General features: G+C 40.1%; 1 protein-coding gene and 1 long non-coding RNA gene across 5 annotated transcripts in view; one reads left to right on the top strand and one right to left on the bottom strand.

Annotated features, from left to right (window-relative positions):
* LOC121506456 overlaps positions 1-20,345 on the top strand; it is a 167,573-nt gene that overhangs the window by 98,019 nt on the left and 49,209 nt on the right. The gene's annotated exons all lie outside the window — the stretch shown is intronic.
* Positions 4,505-20,345, bottom strand: part of LOC121506454 (E3 ubiquitin-protein ligase Midline-1-like) — an 83,782-nt gene continuing 67,941 nt past the window's right edge. For all 4 annotated transcript variants that reach the window (XM_041782272.1, XM_041782275.1, XM_041782273.1 and 1 more), the window contains 6 exons: positions 19,131-19,279; positions 18,471-18,598; positions 15,648-15,791; positions 9,634-9,795; positions 9,161-9,368; positions 4,505-7,912 (listed from right to left, as the gene is read on the bottom strand). In XM_041782272.1, the coding sequence (XP_041638206.1) occupies positions 7,564-7,912; positions 9,161-9,368; positions 9,634-9,795; positions 15,648-15,791; positions 18,471-18,598; positions 19,131-19,279 (1,140 nt within the window). In that variant the 3' untranslated portion in view covers positions 4,505-7,563. The remainder of the gene's footprint in view (positions 7,913-9,160; positions 9,369-9,633; positions 9,796-15,647; positions 15,792-18,470; positions 18,599-19,130; positions 19,280-20,345) is intronic.

The raw sequence follows: 20,345 nt of genomic DNA, 5'->3' as shown, positions 1-20,345 counted from the left end.
TGCTTTTTAACCACCATAGGCGACAGTCAATTGATTTCTCTCTTGCAATTTCTTTTTTGTTTGACACAAGCATTAGCATACAGCACACATACACAGATATAAGCTCCATAGGGAGATGCAGAGGAGTAGTTCTGCTGATAATAACTGTCTGTTATTAAATGGCAGTTCAGTCTGGGCTGATTTTCCTGAAACTTAACAGTGACATCTGCTGGACAATTTGAGTACTGATTATTTTCCAAAGGCAATATGGAGGGGGCAGTCTTTGCATATCTTACCATAAATATCCACTAAGAACTGAGCAATTAAGGCTGATTTTTCAGCTTAAAATGGAAAAAATGATGAAAAGTCTCCTCTGACGACTGCATACTTGAGCATACTTGAGGTGTGAGTGTGGTCTTAACTTATTCAAATGATAATGAATCATCATTTAGAAGCATTTCTGAGCCCCAGAAAACTGTCGAACCAAGCTTTATTTTGTCCTTCCTGTCTTTGCTTTAAAAAGCTGCCCCAATTTCAGTGCCCACTCCTCAGGGACTGTTATTGCCCTCTTTGCACGTGTCTCAAAAATGCTGCCATTCCCTGTTTGCTTGAAAATGTCAGCCGCTTAAACATGTCGTGTCTACTAACCACACATACACACTCATTATGATGGCAAGAGGCCTATAAAATCCATACACAGCTCCCCAAGGAGCACTGAGGCTCTTTCTTTTGGAGTCTGGTCTATTTCTGAGATGTGACTTGGCTATAAAAATCCTCTGGGGAATGCACGGCCTCAAGACTGTCCACACAAGTGCAGTTGTAGCAAAAGAAAAAAAAAAACAGCAACACTGAAGCAACTCTGGTCTGATGTTATGTATAAAAGTGGGACAGTGTGGGCCTAAAGGAGAGCGAAGTGGTCTTGTGAAGGAAGGTCAGCGGTTCACATTCCAGCCCCATGGGGACAAATTGAATGACTAACAGTTTCTGCTTTTTGTGAAAAGTATATCCAAGGTGCCCTTTGGGGGAAAAACAGGCCTGAGCCGTTTAAGCTGCCGGACCTTCGCACAAGCTCCCAAGTGTGAATATAGCTCTACATCAGCGTATGTGACGTAGCGATGGTGTGAGGAGAAAAACAACACACATACATGCTCAGCAAATCCTGCCCTTGATGGAGGTTAATAAAAAAAAATGGTCCTCAACCTTTTCAGTGCATTTCAGTTCAACAGCAAAACCTCCAGACACATTGAGTTATTGTATTGATTGTTTGAAATGTCACGTAAAGTCTTGTACCAAAACAATGGAGGGTCAGTAAGCACATTTAACTGCTGAACTTGGCTCAAATTGTATTAACTTGGAGGAAAAGGTCGGAATTTAAGGCCAGGGAAAGGTGTTTGATGCAATAGTGTGATTTTCAGAATCTGAAGGCAGAGCAGACAGAGTGTCTTTATGGGGACTATTTTGGGTGTGCTTTCATTGCACTGTGTTTAATAATTCAACAGTGTACTCTATTTAAAAAGTAACTGTGGTGACCCCTCTGCAGTCACTGAGTCACTCTGATGACCACCCAACAGTCAGAGTCATTCTGGTGACCAATCAACAGTCACAGAGTCACTCTGATGACCACCCAACAGTCAGTCACTCTGATGACCACTCCGCAGTCACAGAGTCACACTGAAGACAACATGCCTATTTTATACTGTGAATATTTGTGTCATAAACATAGATGATGCCAACCGAAACTTATATCTGGGCGATTTTAGAGCTTCTGAAAACTATGCAGGGAAATTGACAGTATGGAAGGATTCTATGTTAGTCATCAGTGAATGTAATAAAGAAACAAACAAAGGGAACTATAGATAGCTGAGTGTCATAAACACAGATGCAACGGCCAGGTGAGGACAAGCCTGAGCTGAGTTGTGGTAGACTTATCCACAGACTTTGGTATACTGCCAATCAGCAGCAGTGCAGGAAGAGCCATCAGTGAGAGGAGGACTGAACTGACTATCCACAGTGAAGGCTTTTGTCTTTCAGTCTTCCCCGAAGAAACCATGATGGTGGTATTTTACTGTTTCAGCTGAGGTTACAGTTGAGATCATCAGTTTAGGAGGGATAATAAAGAGCACTGAGGGTGAGACTCAATTTTCATTGTAATGTAGAGTTTTAAGGTGGTGTCTAGTTAACAGAGCATTGGTTAGTTATTTGTTCAGATGATTTGTTGGTGTTTTCAGTGGAGGATAGTATTCCTTTGAGTTATGGTAGCAGCTAATATGCTAACTGGTTTAATTAGAGCTAACAGTGCTAATTTGAAGGTAAGAGCTGTTTATGTGTTAAATGTAGGACTATATTGTGCAACTGACTGCACTGAAGCAACTGGTGTGTCATGGAATTTTTGCTTTGGCTTCACTTTGAAACTAAGAAGCCACCTCTACTTATCTACTCAGTCTTTGGACAGATATTGGATATAAATTTATTAGGGAAGCTATAAATGCAAATAAATGCCAGAGGCAAATAGACAAAGTACATCTTGTCGGCAGTATTTGTAGAGAAAGTCTCAAATGACTGTTATCAATGAATCTGACAAGATAAGAGAGAAGTCCAGCTGCACTATCATCCACTTTGTGATCCAAGTTACAATTTAGACAAACAACCCAGCACCTTCATTATTTGCACAGGTTGACCTGTAAACTGCCTTTGTGTCCTCTTTATTGTTTGCTCAGCAGAGTGCTGGGTAAACTCATTTTAAACAGCGAGCAGAGTGAACAATACACACACAAAGCTGCGGCTAATGCTAAATGTGCAGCAACAAACCTCCACTGAAGCCCAGCGTCTGGGAACAATCACTCCTGGGAAAATTAGGAGAGCCCCAGGAAGCTTAAAGTGATAAACTCGACAACTTCCTCTTCCACAGGAAATCCATACACTCATGTGAACTGAGAGAGCCGAAGTCTAGGCTTTGAGTGTGACATTAGCATCTCTGGGTGACTTGTGAAAGTACTGAGGCTGTTAAGTGCTTTGACGCCCTGAGGAACATCTGTTCTGACGGTGGTTGAAGTTTATTCTTTATGTAGAGCAGTCTTACTCAACCCTGCTCAACCAAAGAGCCAAAGTGTTGAAAAATATCTTTGCAAGAACCACAGTCTACGTGGCAAAAACAGCTTGAAGTAGTAATAACAATAAAGTAAAAGTGGCAAAAATGGCCAAAAAGCAACAAAAAAGGGTGAAAATGTGTGAAAATGGGGAGGAAAAGGACCAAAAGTAGCAAAAACGGGTGATAAGTGACAAAAAAAGAGTGACAGGTAGTAAAAAATAGTCCAAAAGTGGTAAACACCTGACAAAAAAAAAAAAAAAAAAAAGAGTGAAAAGTGACTAAACTGGGCAAAAAGCAGTCAAGAGTAGCATAAACGGGCAAAAAATAGGAAACAAATGGTATTTAATGGCAAAAGGTAGCTTAAATGGATGAAAAGTGGTGAAAAAAATGGTGAAAAAGGGTAAAAATGGGATAAAAGTGGTAAAAAGAAGCAGCTAAATGAGCAAAAACTAGGACCAAAGTGGTTTTTAATGATGAGTGGTAAAAAATGGGTAGAAAATTGGAAAAAAGTGGCAAAAATTGGGAAAAAGTTGGGAAAAAAGTGGTATTCAATGACAAAAGGTAGCTTCAATTGGCAAAAATGGGATAAAAGTGGCAAAAATTGGAAAGAAAAGTGGCAATAAATTGTGAAAAAGGGCAACGAAGTTTTGCTTTTTGAAGGTTTTTCTGGAGGAATGATATTTAAAAGTAAGACATAAAGGAGCCACATGTTGAGTATCACTGATGTAGAGGATAACAGCATTTATGTCACAGTTAGATGGCTGATATTGTGAGATTGTGACCAAGCTAATAGCAAAGCAGAGTATTTTAACCTCTTTGGGCTATCTTAAAATCAATCAAAAACAAGCCTGCAGTATTTACTCTTGTTTTGCTTGTGTCATGGTACAGCTCAAATTAAGCTTTCTAACATTCTCCTCCTCTTCTCCATTTATAATGAGATGCGTTCAGAGCAGCCTGGGCTTCGTAACACCCCTGCAGGACTATAGATGCAGAGCAAAAGGAGCTCAAACTGATGACTGAGTGATAAATGAGCATCATGACTTTTCTGTATCATAAATCCTGTTTTTGGGCTAATATTGTCATATTTTGAGGTAGTGGTTTGTTGATTTTTGTTTGCCACGGCTCTAAAAAGTGGCTATCGTATAATAAAAGATATACATTCATGCTTACAGCAGTGAGTGCTGTCTCCCTGAATGGCAAACTCTACTTTACACAGACCAAAATGCCACCGAGTAAACTTATTGAATTCTGAGCTGCCTGAATTTGCTCAAAAGTGTCTTTGTTTACTCGACACATTCAGAAGCGACTCCTGGCATTTCCCTCCTCCCTGCTTTATGAGACGATACTTGACATTCTCACACTGCCGCGCGTCTTCGCCGGATAAAAAATGAGCCCAGTTTTATGTGAAAAGGAACGTTTATTTCTGACCTTCTCAGAGACATATCCCAAAACAACAGCGGTGCAAACGCTCATATCCTTTTTCCATAAACATGTCCACAGAGACGGAACATAGAACACCATGGTCATAAAGTTCAAATGGAGACATTAAATTAAGCACTACATATTCATATCAGATACAATGGAGACACGGTTGTAATAACTGCCAGGGGAACACAGAAATTAAGAGTAGATTGTTATTGTCATACTTTAAAGTGTACCAGGAAGTGAAACAAAGCAAACATACAACCAGATCTTTGTATTTACACTGGCAGGTGCCATTTTTGTCAACGTTTAGCATTATAAAGTTAAAAAAGAAATGCATTACAGGATAAATAAGTGGGAGTTTATCTTCCTGACCTTGGAGAACCTTTAAGTAATTGTCTGTCCTTTCTAATATTAAGAAATAAAGAACTTAAACCATAATAAAATGAAGAGTCAACGGTGTTCATCAAGGTGCAGCAAATCTGAGGCCAGCCCCTTTTTTATAGCTGTATTGTCTCAATAAATTTTAGAATATGCAACCTTTTCCAACAATATCCTGCACTTAAATGGAATTAAATAAGACTTGAGTGTGTAAAATAACATAAAAATGTAGATTTGAAGGTAGAATGGGAAGACACTTCAGCAAAAGGAGTAAACATGTCTCAGTTAGCTCTTTTATAGAAAAGTGAGAAATAAAAAAACAGCCACTAAAATGTGCATTTAACCCCTTAGCTTGAATAAAACTTGGGGCTACAAACATAACACACTTCACACATATTTAACACCTTAAATCAAAATGGTATCTGGCTGCTAAAGATCAACACAATAAGTCAACAAAAACACCACACGTTCCCAATAGAAATGCATGTTAATTGCACCAAGAAGAAGCAGGTTATAAAACCATGAATAAAGTATGAACAATGTGCAAAAAACAAGGTCTACCTTTAAGGGAATCCTGCGTTTTAATATTAGCATAATGCTATATCCTCTGGTATGTTTTTAAAAATAATTAAGCTTTTATTAAGTTATGTAAAATTTCTGTAAAGACATCTGAAGAGACAGCAATGGCTACTTTGGTTCCATCTTATTAAAACGAGGGAGAGATAAGGGGGACGGGGGTGAATTTACAAAATGTACATCTGTACTTCTGCTCCTCTCTCTAGCCGTGATTGATTCAAGCTGAGGTGTGAGTGTGTGGGAGTGGTCATCAAAGTGCGATCGCAGATAAGGTGAGAATTAGAAATTGATTGGTGGCTTGTTTCCTAGTCGCCATTTGTGACCCAAAGTGCCTCAAAGTAGAAATTCCTAGCTCAGCTTGGTCCATTTGTCCTTGTTTAGTGTCATCGGTTTGGAAGATTGTTTGCTTCTTTCTGGAGTCACTGTTGTGGTTAGGAATCATGGTAAACAAGTGAAAATAACTCTAGAGTCTGCAGTGATGGTTAAAGCTGCACTGGGTAGTCATGTATCACAAATGAGAGCGACTACTTTATTTTAGTGGGTTATTGAAGTAACAAGCTACGTGGTCATTCTAGCGTAACAGCCAATCAGTGATTGCAGAAAAGTATGGAAACTTGTTTGGGTCATACAATCTCTTAGAGACATCAATGTCACACTCTAGGATTACAGGTACTGCAGTGATTTAGCTGAGATTGGGAATACATTTTAAAATGAGCTGGACATTTGGGATGCATGATATGGGATGTTGTGTCCAATAATCTGATAATTCCAAATTCACTTTAGCTGATACTGAAATCAAAACTGTATATAAATGAAGTTTAGACCTACAAATTCAAACTTTAGAACACAATTCAGAATTTAAGTTACAAGATCCAGCCTAAAAATCCATCAACTTAGTCGTACAGCTGATGATTACAACCAATATACGCTGATATTGACAGCTCATTCAGGCCAATATTTACAGCTGAGACAGGCCAATATATACTGCACATATAGGCTGATATAGGCTGATGTTGACAGCTGATTAAAGCTAATATTAACAGCTGATACAGGCCAGGATTTACAGCCAATACTGGCCAATATAAACAGCTGTTAAAAGCTGATATATACAGCCAATAATTTCAGCTGACAGCCAATATTTACAGCTGGTACAAGCCAATATATATATAGCCGACACAGGTTGATATTAACAGCCGATAAATACAGCAAATGGTTGCTTATATTATCAGCTGATTACTGGCTAATATATACAGCCAATGAAGGCTGATATTTACGGCTGATGAAAGCTGATATATCCAGCCAATAAAGGCTGATAAATGGAGCAAATGTAAGTGTATATTTGCACCCTTTGAAGGCCAATATATCCAGCTGACACATGCTGATATTTACAGCAAGTACAGGCCTATATTTGCAGCCAATAATTTATGATCACTGCTGTTATGTCTTTGTTGTAGAAAGTTACTTAAGTAATCAATAAGCACTTGAATTCTTTAGCAACTGATTTGCCAAAAATTGTTTTTTTTTTCCTACACTTAGCTTCGCAGTTAGCTTCCCTTGCATAGCCTTCTTTATCTTCTGCTCCCTGTCCTGCTCTCTTTACTTCTGGTCCTCCTTTACTAATAGTGGTACACGTATGAAACATCTGCACCAGTGATCTAGTTTAAGTTAAGCTTGCCCCCCCGTATCCTCTGCATCTCTCAATCTGCCGTACTTATGATCAAAAAGAACCTAAAATTGTAAACTCCAAGTCTTTGTCATTTGATTTACTTCCTTTTAATACCTGGCACTAACTGTCATAGTTCTGCATATTTTACCTGCATCCTCATCGTTTTGACTTTTTTCTCTACATGACTTCATCCTTCCCATTTTCTAGATTTTTGCTTTGTTCCTCAATGCTTTGGCCAATCCAGTTTGTCTTCATTCCTGTTCCATTTAATTCGACTTCACTCCCAAAGTGTAAAAAGCAAAAAGAAGCTCTTAAGGAGGATCATTAGAAGTTGTTTTACAGGTACAGTTTTTAACAGAACACAATGCTTGTTTTTACAGGTTATACCCAGCACAGCTTTAAAGAGATGTAGGCCATTTTAAACAGATATTTCCTGGTCTGTGTGTCGTGTTCAGTCTTGGGGATCCAGTCCTTCTAAATGATCAGGGATGGGCAGACCAGTGAGAATGGTCAGACACTTGTTCCACACATTAAATACAGGACACACGGGCTGGATGAAGGAGACGTGAAAGGTGTGCAGGTGCTGGGAGCCCACGGCGTCGTAAAAGGTCAGGTAGCCGGCGTCGTAGTCTAACAGGACCCCGACGCGCCGCAGGTGAGGCGACGGCTCGATGGCCAGCTCTTTGCTGTTGTGGCGGACCACCCAGGAGTTGTTGCAGCGGCAGAGCACCCAGGAGGCCGAGTTCTTGCCGATCCACTCGTGCTTGGGGGCGGATTTGTAGGCAATGCCCACAGCGTACCTAAAATCCAAAAACACATCTTTAATCACACGTTGAACAACAAATCCCTAGTGTGACTGTTACAGTGTCATTTAGCAGAGACTTTCTCAAAAGCAACGCACATCTGAGAGGAAGTACAGAGATACAGCCAATATTGGCCAATGTTTACAGTCAACACAGATCGATATTTATATCCAATCACAGGCTGATACATGCAACTGATACTATATGTGCAGCCAAAATTGGCTGATATTTACTGCTGGCAAAGGCCAGTACAGGCAAATATTTACAGGTGATACAGGCCAATATTAAAAGCCAACACAGGCCGATATTTACAGTTATAACAGGTTGATATCTAGCCAATGCAGGCCGATATTTACAGTCAATACAAACCCATATTTACAGTTGAAAAAAGGCTGACATTTACAGATGAAACAGCCCAATATTTACAGCTGATACAGACTGATATCTACAGCTGACACAGGCTGATATTTACAGCTGATAACGGTTGCTGTTAACAGCAGATACAGGCCTGTACTTACAGGCAATACAGGCTGATATTAACAGCTGATATAGGTAGATATAGACTGATTTTTACAAATGGTACAGGCTGATATTAACAGCTGATACAGACTTGTGTCTTAATCTGATACAAACCAGTGTATGCAGGCAAAATAGGCCCACATTTTAAGCCAATAAAGGCTGCTGTTTACAGCAGATATAGGCTGATAATTACAGGCACTACAGGCTGATATTTAAAGTTGATACAGCTGATACAGGCCCATATTTTAAGCCGATAAGGGCTGATATCTACATGATATCTACTGATGCAGGGCACTATATGCAGGCAAAATAGGCTTACATTTACAGACCAGCACAGGCTGATATTTACAGCTTATGCAGGTGATACAGGCCGATATCAACAGCCGACATTGGATGTTTATAGCTGACACAAAGAGGAAATTAACAGCATAAACAGCTCATACTGAGACTTAGGCTTATGAATGCATATTTTTTTGTGTAAATAAAGCATTTTTAACAGGACACATTTCATGAAGTCAGTTTTGTTCTCACACTAATGAAAGTTGCAGTATGGACAAACTTGCTGTTTCGGCTCTGGGTTTGGACTCTTCTGTGCCAAAAACCTGATTGATTTCACTTCCCTTTGTACAGGATATCTTAACTTGTATTTCAGGCTGTAAAGCAAGCCTTAAAGGTGTCAGAACAACTCTGATTAAGACTTTAAATAAATGACTGTATAAATCTCACCATGTGCTCCCTCCAATCAGAGCCTCCCAGTAGTGACGGCCGCTGTCGATGTAGACGTTCCCCACCACGCCGTAGCTGTTCTGGCTGGAGAATCGCTCCTGGCTGTGGCCTTTCTTTGACGTGGTTTCATCCCGCTCCACCGTCAGGTTATCGTGGGACACTTTGAGCTTCTTGTGCGCTGATTTAGGGTCGAGCTTGAACGGCTGGCCTTTGAGAGAAGAAATGAAAAACAAATTACACTCTGAGATGTATCGAGATCTATGACGGGGAGGGGACATTCTTTACAGGAAAGCTCATTTATTTTCAGTTAATTGAATTTTATATTTGCCGTCGAGGGGAATCAGAGGCACGGCAAGTGGAGCATGGGAAAATAATAAAGCTTCTAAGCTGCCTCTCTGCGACTGTTTACACGTGACTTTTCAGTAAAGGTCGAGGCCTATATGGAGGGGTATTTACAGTCCTCTTGTACTCACTGTTAGTCTTCAGGGTCCCTGGTTCACTGCTTCTGCTTCCTGCTTGGTTAATGGCCTTGACAACAAATATATACTTGGTGCCGCTCTGCAGACCATGCACCGTGTAGTGGTTCTGCTTGATGTTGGGAACAATCATCCAGCTCTCCAGTGAGTTGCACAAACCTATAGAGAGGGAATGCAAGAGGGCGATAAGGAGGAGAAAACACGGATGGACGGATGCATATTCAAAATTTTAAGGCTTGTTGTTGCAGCCTCCAACAAATAAAACGATTCACTAGAAGAAAAAGACATCAGTCGAAAACATATTGACCTGTACCTGCAGGACATTTCAGCACAAAAGCCAAACAGGAGCTACTCTATTCTCTAAAAGTTTCCTGGAGAAGAGTGTAAAGCTGCCAAAAAGATAGTGTACTCACTGATTGCTTGTGTGAGCGAAGCTGTGGCAGTGTAGTTGCAAGTGAGAGGGCGTCAAAAAGTACAACTGTGTGTTTTATTCATCGGCGCTTCAGATCCGTCTCTTAGGCATATGGATACAAGTGTATATTTTCCTCCCAGACTGCATATGTTCACGCATTGTTTGCCTGAGGTTTAACAATATCTACAGTCTGTCCACTACTGGAGCCAGAAACAGGCCGCCATAATGGAGTCGTATAGCAACAAGGGTTTGAAGACGAAGAAGAAAAAGATAGGAATGATTTGAATGAAGGGTTAAAGCTTCGTTAAAACCTTTTGCCATTGCTGACTATTTTTTATTCTGTGGGTAAATCCGAAACCTCAGTTTTCATTTGATTTCACAAGTTTTGAGCGTGACAAAGTTAAAGCACATCATTGCACAGCAGGTTTGTGCTATAGCTTAACCAAAAGGTCACTTCTGAATGGGGCTAATTATAATAATAAAGGCAGGAAATACATTATTACATTCGTGTGATTTATGTCTGAGGTTATACGATTTCCTTTCCTTAGCTCATGTTCGACAGGCATCATATAAAAATATCTAAGAATCATTTATGATACAAAGACAGCTTTTATTCTCCCGCTAACTTTTTAAACTTTTTTCTCTCTCAAAAATATCTTTTGTGACTTTTGTCCATCAACGAAGTCTGGTAGAAATAAACCACATTACAAACATTACAGACTGAGAAACATTTTAGAAGTTGAACAGAGAAAAAGGTCAGAGGTCTAATCCTGGATTAGGCTCACTTTGGCTTTGTAAGCTGTAGCTAAGGCTAACATAGCTACACAAGCCACATAATTAATGTTACTACATGATCCAATTAGCTTAAGCAGCAAAGTTAGCTTAAGCAACTTGAGCTTTAGCAAATTTAGATAATGTCCATGTAGTTTACATCGCTGCTTTGTGAGTTTAGCTTTAGCTACATAAGCTAAGTAGCTATGTTTGCTATGTAGCTATGTTATCTTTGGCTTGATAGCTTTAGTAAAAGCAGTGAAAGCAAACAGCAGAAGAGATAACACTTTGTAAGCTAAGTTTTAGCTACGTGAGATATGTTAGATATAAAGCTACATTACCAATGGCTTAGTTAGCATTAGCAACATGGGCTTAAGGAATCATAGCTGAAGCTGGATTACCTATGTTAATATATTTCATTTATTAGTTTATTTGACAGGGGCCATGAAAACACAACTGTTAATCCAGAGTTAGGTATAAAGCTAATTTTCATCTGTGGTCCCTGGGCGGGAAGATGTAAAAAAAATATACAACACAAAAATGTTGATTAGGTAGCTGCTTTGTGAGTTTAGCTTAAAGTATGTTAGGTATGTAACCAATTTAGCTACATAACTTCATAGTTAGCTACATAGCTTACACAGCTAATATAGCTACCTGGCTACATAGTTAATTGTTTCATAGCTTAAGCAGCTAACTTGGCTTTGTTGCATATAAAGCAAAGTTAATTACATAGCTCCATTATGTACATAGCTGACAGTTAATGGAACTACCTGGCTATGTGGCTAAATTAGCTACATAGCTTATGCAACCAACTTAGCAACATAGCAGTTTTTGGTACATAGCTATGTTCTCCACATAGCTATGTTAGCTTAATAGCTCTGTTTTCTACATAGTTTACGCAGCTAATGTAGCTACCTAGTTATGACCTGGCTAATTTAGCTACATAGCTTATGCAACCAACTTAGCAACATAGCTGTTTTTGAAGCATAGCTGTGTTTGCCACATAGCTGTTAGCTTAATAGCTCTGTTTTCTACATAGTTTACACAGCTAATATGGCTAGCTGATTATGACCTGGCTAAATTAGCTACATAGTATATGCAACCAACTTGGCAACATAGCTGTTTTTGATGCATAGCTGTGTTTGCCACATAGCTATGTTAGCTTAATAGCTCTGTTTTCTACATCATTTATGCAGCTAATGTAGCTGGCTGACTGTGATCTAGTTAAATTAGCTACATAGCTTATGCAGCCAACTTAGCAACATAGCTGTTTTTGATGCATAGCTATGTTAGCTTAATAGCTCTGTTTTCTACATAGTTTACACAGCTAATGTAACTAGCTGACTATGACCTGGCTAAATTAGCTACATAAACTTAGCTATGTTAGCTACATATATATGATAACTACTTAGCTCTTTATCTACATAGTTAACACAGCTAATTGAGCTAAATAAGCTATGATTACTGCATTTGGATTTTTTCATTGATTCTGAGCTTTTTTTCCTGTGAGCAGACTGTTTACTTGGCTTAATTCGTGATTTGTAATCAGATTTTGCAGGTAAAGGCTTGGCATATACGTTAGCTCTGTTATACCCAGAGTCCGTGATACTTAAGGATTATGGGTAATGGAGTTTGCGTTCCCAGGATTACAAATTAAACATATTTTCTTGAATTAGGGTAGTAACTTACAAGCTTGGGTCTCCAACAGAACCAATAACCATCATTACCATATGTAAATTATATATATATATATATATATATATATATATATATATTAAATCACCCTTCATTCATTGTTGCAGCCAAATGAGTATGTTTTTGTCTAGATATTATTTACCTTGATGATAACTAAAGTTTGAACAGTGTTTCTAACCATAGGGGACTCTGTCATCGTCAGTATTAAAACTGGTAATCGTTTCATTCCTAATACAGATGGAATTACTCAAAACAAATGCAAGTTGTTGTTATGAATATGATAGTTGTATCTCTGCATGTCTGAGTTAAAGAGAACCCATTGCTCTATCTGTTTAATATGCACTGAAGTGCACCTTCATCAAATAAATGAAAGAGGGCTTTAATCACTCTATTACATAAACACACATCTCCCACAGGAAATCCCTTCAGACGCCTGTGCTGAAGCCTTATGCATAAGAGGAAAGGATATTGTTTGTGTTTTTTATTACAATAAAACTCAAACTCAAGTTCCTGCTTCCAAATTGCTCCTGAGGGAAATTCCCGGCGCGTGGCTTAAATGCCAGAGAACAGCAACACCTCTGACATTATCGGACGTGAAAACAGGAGGTGATAAAAATCACCCCGATTAAGTGAACGGAAAGAGACAGGCATGTGAAAGCAAAGAGAGGGAGAAAAAGGAAGTAAATGCCACATTAGTCTAATGATTGTTGGTTCTAAATGTGCCTTGCACTGTGAAAGAGGTGACAAAGGGGTTACACTGGGGATAAAGGAGTGAAGAAGTGAAGGTTTAGAAAGGCAGAAGGCTTTTGCTCCGAGGCAAATCTCAGAGAAAAGTACAAAAAAAGAAAGGATGAAAGACAGAGAAGTGTGGTTTGATTGAAAGCGAACAGGGGAGCTCGTCTTCAGATGCCCTGACCCCATTCTCTCCCTTGTAGTCGTTGCTCACTCGAGTGTGCCTGTGATTTTTTTTTTTTTAGCTCTTGTGTGTAAGTCGGCGTGTACTGTACGTCTGTTGTCGTTCTACAAGACACGGCGTCGCTCAGCCTGAGATTCATCTTACAGCTTTCATCTCTGCTAATACGACATCTCACTCCTACAGCGCCTCTGAAAACCTAAAGGCCCCGCATGTATAGACGTATGAACTCGCTGAAGTGCCAACTTCTATAGCCTGCACGACGTGAGCTTTCTGCTCCTTATCGTCAATCATTTCCCCTTCCATCCCTCACAAGCTTCGGTGATTTGATGTCGGGGTTGATAGTGGCAAAAAGGCTGGAGGCTTCACTTCAGGAGGTTCTCCTTTCCTCTATCTCAGCCTTTAGTAAAGCACTACAACTCCCAGCAGCCTTAGGGTAGCTAGTGGCCACCAGAAGCGTGCCATGACTGCAATAAGCAGTTCTATAGAACAATTAAGTCTAAATAAAGAAGTATTCTAGATGTTTTAATATGGGATTTTGGAGTGCGGACAGGGCCGTAACTACATTTTTGGGGATACGGAGGTCATGAGCCCAGAAAAAAATTCTGTATATAAGAAAAATTCAACCAGCGTACCCAGACCCAGTCTTTGCCACTTGGTTTGTTTCTACTAGGGTTGTCACACTACCAACATTTTAACTTCACATGAAACAGTGCAAAACACATGAAAGCCCACTCAAAGTTTGCAAAAAAGCACCTGAAGGACTCTAAGACTAAGAGAAGCAGGCTTCTCTGGTCTGATGAAACCAAGATTGAACTGTTTAGCCTTAATTCTGAGTGTTATGACTGGAGGAAACAAGGCATGACCTGCACAATACCATCCCCACAGTGAAGCATGGTGGTGGCAGCATCATGCGGTGGGGGTGTTTTTCGGCAGCAAGGACTTGGAGACTGAACTGAGCGAAGTATCCTTACTGAAAACCTGTTCCTCAGCACTCAGGACCTCAGATTGGGCCGACAGTTCACCTTCCAAACTGACGATAACATGAGATGCTATCAGTGCTATCAGTCCACTGTTGTTTACAATGAAGAGCATTGTAGCAGCGAGCAGCATCCATAAATCACAGCTGCAGTGTCTACGGGTGCAGGGTAGCTTGACTGTATTTAAAACAGATCATTTGAACGGGGTTATGGGCCTGAACTGAACAGCGATCAAATAAACACATTTTAGATGGTGAGGGTTAGGGTGTCTGCATCAGGGCCTTCATGTTTTTTTCTAAATAGTCTATATTTAGCATATAAATCTGGATAAATTCTTTCTAGGATTTAAATCCTGAAGTCAGCAGGGGGTAAAATACAGCTTATGACACTGCCAAGCATTCTAGGTAGACATTTGAGCCCTGAGGCTAATGCTACCTAGCATACTAATGTGGGTGGATATTACACATGACACTTAAAATCTCACCACCCACAACAGGGAACACAATAGCAACATGTTACACCACATCCTTGTCCAGTATGTCTGCTTTACTTACTCATGGTGGTTGTTTTGCTCCCTCTTGCATGCAAAATAAGCAGAAATCCTGCAGTATGAGTTGTGCAAGTGTGTACAAATCTTGTCTTGTGGACGTATTTCAGGTTAAATAACCTGATTTTACAACCAAGTAGCGTGCAAAACCCATGTAGATGGAGGCCAGTCTTGGCAAACCCATTTTAAATAAATGAAGCTCAGTGTTAGTTCATGCAACTGGCCATCAGTGATCATTTATCGCCTCCCAGCTCCCACAGCCAGTCACAGCTCTTTCTATCAGCAAACCTATGTATTTTGATACTCCTCACCAACTCCTGCTTACCTTAATGTTGATGCACCATTGTTGTGGTGGTGCTGCTGCTGGTAAAGCTTAACCTCCCCCACCCCAGCCTCCTCCTTTATAGCATAAAGCTTAACCTCCTCCACCCCAGCCTCCTCCTTTATAGCATAAAGCTTGTTACACCCTCATATTCAGATTCATACTACTATAGATTTAATTGCTTCTGTGCTAATTTTATTCTATTTAGTGTGCATTGTCATAAATATATCAATCCATAGGGGGGGTGTCTAGCTTAAAAACACATGCTGCTTAACTAACCCAGGTAGCATATTTAGAGCAGAGCCTTCTCTGTCAAGTAAAACTATTTAAATGTGTTGCAGTATCTGATTTTGTTGGTCACATATACTTACTGGCAATGTTGGACTGTCCAGTAAAGATGGCGTACTGCAGCTCATAGGACACCACTGTGAATTCATCATCCGACGTCCAATGCACGGCGATGGTGTCGTAGGAAGCCGTGCACAGCTCTTCCCTTATGCACGGAGCACTCGGAGCTGCAGAGGGTGCAAACATGGAAACATTCCATCTGAATATAGCTGCAAATATGATTGGTAGCATTCCCAAGTAGATACTTTACAAAAGGTTTGCCGCTTGTCAGAGCAAACAGTAGCCCCAATTAACCTTGCTCTTGTTTATTTGCGGCTTCATTACACACAGGATTTAAGATGTTCCTTCCAGTAGATTGGTAGATTGAGCATTAGAAGCAGAGTGAGATTGCAGTAATAAAATATTCAGATAAACACATTAACACAGCAGGAAGAGAAAACACCACAATCCTTTCAGTAGTAACTAATGCAACAACCAGATATGTTAGATTGGCTTCTTACACTCGCGTGTTGATTTATATGATAAATGTATATTTGTAAAACAAAGAAGCAAATTAATTGATATAAAAGAAACATTTGAAGTATGAAAAGTAAGCTGGGATTGATTGTAAAGCCACTCTCTATCTCTCCCTCTCCCTCCAGAGCCTTCTGTCATGAGTGGCTGCACATAGTGGAGTGATTCAGCCTGATTCACTTAGTGCAGAAGGCCCTCCAGCGAAGCCCCCACGCATCGCAGAGAATAAACATGAGCCAGCCATTTTCACAGGCCTTCGATTCCACTACACATGATGCCTTGTTTTACCGCCCAGGCGCGCTCGTAATTCATGCGGTGACATTTCGATGGCTCCTCGCAAATGGGACATCAGAAATTAATGTTGAAAATTAATTTTGGATTTAATAGGCTGAGACTCGGTTACTTCAAACACAAGTGATTGAAGACAGAGCACTTCAGAGGAATATGGGAAAATATCTGAATTTAAAGCAGGACTGAAATCATAATTAGAGACTGTGTTTGGTTCCACGGTCAGGATTAAACTCCTGTGAGGGTCTTTTAGCTGGTTATGAAATACGCTGAAATTAATATGGATGCTCCTAGATAAGCTACAAAAGCTAACTGGACCAGCGGCATCAAAAAAGCCTTTTTCTAGAGCTTTAATCCGCTGCTGCTGCAGGGTAGGTGTCAGGGTTAGGGTTACGATATGTGCCTCTATCAAAAGACAGCTGGACTACTTCAAATCTTTCTGCCAAGATCAGGAAAAAGGGGGACAGAGATTTATATACAGGGGGAAATAAAGATGAAATAAAGGAGCTTTAAAGGTACCAAAAAATGACTCCTCCTATTTTGTATTTATAAGCTAATAATAACTAGATATTCCAGATAGTCAGATGCTATAGTGCCTATAATAGATGTTCACCCCCTTGGATATTTTACCCTTCAATCTGGATTTTTAGATGAAAAAACCCTCTTTAATATAAAAGAAAAAGCAGATTTCTACAAAGTAATGTCAATAAAACAAAAATATATAATTTGATAGTCAATGCATAAATATTCCCCCATTCAACAGAGGTCCAGCCAGATGGTGCTAGTAGTCTCACAATTACTGAAACGAGGATCACCTGAGTGTAGTGAATGTGCCAGTATTGAGATCAGTATTCCTGGATACCATTACACCATGAAGACAAAAGAACACTCCAAGCCTATCAGAGACTCCATGGTTGAGTGGAAGAAAGTTTTTGGTCTGATGAGACCAATATGGTGATTTTTGGCCATCGGACATGGCACATCACCACAACCACAGCGTCCCCACTGTGAAGTGGCAGCATCACAATGTGGGGATGCATCTCAGCAGCAGGCCCTGGACAAGCACACCATCCCCACTTTGGCATTACAGTGTTTTTTTTGTTTGTTTGTTTGTTTTGTTTTGTTTTGTTTTTTTGTCAAAGAAGTCTTATTATACTGACCATGATTCATTTTTAAAATCAATAAAGGGATAAAATGTCCAAGGGGGTGAAAACTTTTTATAGGAACAGTAGATACCCCACCTCCTTCTTTTTGACCCTTTAAAGCAGTGTTCCTCAACCCTGATCAACCAAAGAGCAAAACTGTAAAATAAATATACAGTTGCAAGAGCCACAATCTAAGTGGTGAAAATGGGCAAAACTGGACATAAGTGGCAAGAATGAGTGAAAAGTGGCAAAAAAAAAATGAGTTACAGCTGGCAAAAATGGTCAACGTGCAGCAACAACGTGGTAAAAAATCAGTGAAAAGTGACAAATGGGCAACAACCGGAAAAAAGATGGGAAAAATGGGCCAAAAGCAGCAAAGAGTGGTAAAATGGGAAAAAGTGGCATTTGATGGCAAAAGGCATTTTCAATAGATGAAAAGTGGCAACAGATGGGTAAAAAAGGGGGCAAAATATTCCGAAACTGGCCTGTGGCCCTTTACCGCATCTATCTCCCTCTAACCCTCTATCCCTCTCTACCCGCTGTCTTCCTCGATGTAAAAAAGGCATGAAAAGGCCCAAAAAGAAATCTTAAAAAAAAAAAAAAAAAGTAGCTTTCTTGGTTTGTACTGTGAGCAATCAAAGCATGCTTTGCAAGTGGCTTGTTACGCAAACCAGGAAGGCCACTTTTAACAGCTTTTCTCCCTCATTATGTGAAATTCCTCCATGTGATGGAGTGTAATTTGTTGGAAAGACCCTTCAAATCAGAACAAGTAGGAAGCGATGCGTCTCTACTTTCATCTTTTGTTATTGCAATACCTAAAAAAAGCTCTGACTTTAAAGAGGAGGCTTTTTGCAGGTTAAACAATGGCAGTTGTTAGATTTTGTCCAAACAAAGATTTACCGGTCAGATAATCCAGATTCTCCAGCATCTTCTTCTCTCTGGCGAAGTCCAGGGCAAAAGTGTCGAACGTGTCCGTTAGGTGTATCTCAGGGATGAGAACTTGGGTTGATGCGGTTGCCATGGAGACCCTGGATAAACAGATGAAGTTAGAGAGCTTTTAATGGCAATACTATCTTTATCAGCAGGGTTGAGGTGAGATTAGCTGATGGAACAACATAAACACTGATGTGAAGCTGCTGGACAGCTATGAAATGAAATGTTCTGAATCTTAATAAAATCAGACCTTTAATAAATGCGTCTGTGCAGATTGGATTCTGATTAAAATTCTGTCTTTGTTTAAAGGACTAAGGGATAATGAGCTCTGTATATTAGTCAGACAGCTCTGTTTTTCTTGAGAAGACACGTATTGGACCAGTGGTTTAGCGCTCAGTTGTCAAATCAATTAGTCAGAGGACTAGCAGAGGGAATAGAATAAGATTCAGCTTAATAAGAGCTGATTCCCCCGTCTACTCTCTTTGCTGTTGGGGAAATTGAGTAACAAAGTTCTCAAATTGTTTCTGACCATTTTTGCGTGCACTCTCTGCCCTTTCCCTAAAGCCAGACATAAGTTTGCTTAGCTGAATAATTCCAACATGAGCCAGCCAGTGTGGGCCGTCTGACCTCTCGTTGATGCTCTTGGCGGTCTGGAGGAAGCGAGCGTGATCGGTTTCTTTCAGCGTCTGATCGGCCTGTGTGATGAGAGCCGAGGACCTCTCGATGCACTGCTTGCAGTTGGAGATCTGCTGGGCGAGCTTCCGCAGCCTTTGTGACTGTAAAGAAATGGAAATAACCAAATCAGATGTGCAAGAACATGTCCTTATTATTGGAAAGTTTATCAGAGATGACCACAAGAAATGATTGGCTTACAGTGGTAATAGAGGAAATGCTAATGCTAGGTGTCAAAACCCTGCCATGTGCCATTTCCCATGACTGGTTCCATGCTTTAGCCTTTCCAAATAAATAAAACAAGATCTCTGCTGAAGGGAGTAATTGGATAAAAAGACTCATGGCTTGTTTGTTGCTTCCACCCCATTTTCCATCTCAGTGATTCTCCAATGAAGATATCTGGGATTTATTTTCCCCTTGTTTTCTCAGTTTCAGTCCCTCATCCCACTGTACCAGCAGAGATTTTACCAGACAGATTGAGGTCAGTGGCTGGATTGAGGTCGAAAGATATTTCATCAGCACTTTGGCTTGTAAAGAACGCCCAAACAATGTAATCTCACTGTAGATCCCTTTTAAATTTACTCAGTCATTATCAAGTTAAAAAGCAGGAACATGAATCCGATTTAAAGTGGAAACTTTCTCTGAAATCAGTCTTAAATCATGCACTCAGCCAAAATGTAGACAAGTGTTGGCCTACAAATGAATATCTGTGTATCTTCTCTGATGCTCCCTAAAAGCTGACATTACAAGCTGAGGGAAAAATCCCAGTGTGTTCCAGGTCTCATTAGACACAGCTTTAAAAAATCATCAGAGTTAAGAGCACAAGTAGTGCGCCTTCCCATATGCTCTGGGATCTACTTTTGGCCAGGCGGAGGGTTTTTGCCTTCTGCCAAAAGGTTTGCAGTCGAGGAAGCTGAACGGTTCGCCGTCTGTTCGCCCTCTTAGGACGAGGTCAAATGGCAATCCCGAAATGAGAACACTGGAAGTCAATCAGTGGTTGAAATTCAGCGCTTTTGGATGCAGAATGTTTGTCATCTAGTTATCAGTGGGTGACACATTTGGAAGGCAGTCTGTGGTGTTTCTGTTTCTGTGTTTTAATGTGAAATACTGGGTCTGCAATTAATATTTATCTAAATTAAGGAAGCACTGATGCATTTATATATATGCCCT

The sequence above is a fragment of the Cheilinus undulatus genome, linkage group 24 (genome assembly GCF_018320785.1).
Source record: "Cheilinus undulatus linkage group 24, ASM1832078v1, whole genome shotgun sequence".
Lineage (NCBI taxonomy): Eukaryota > Metazoa > Chordata > Actinopteri > Labriformes > Labridae > Cheilinus > Cheilinus undulatus.
This window is presented reverse-complemented; position numbering and strand designations above follow the sequence as displayed.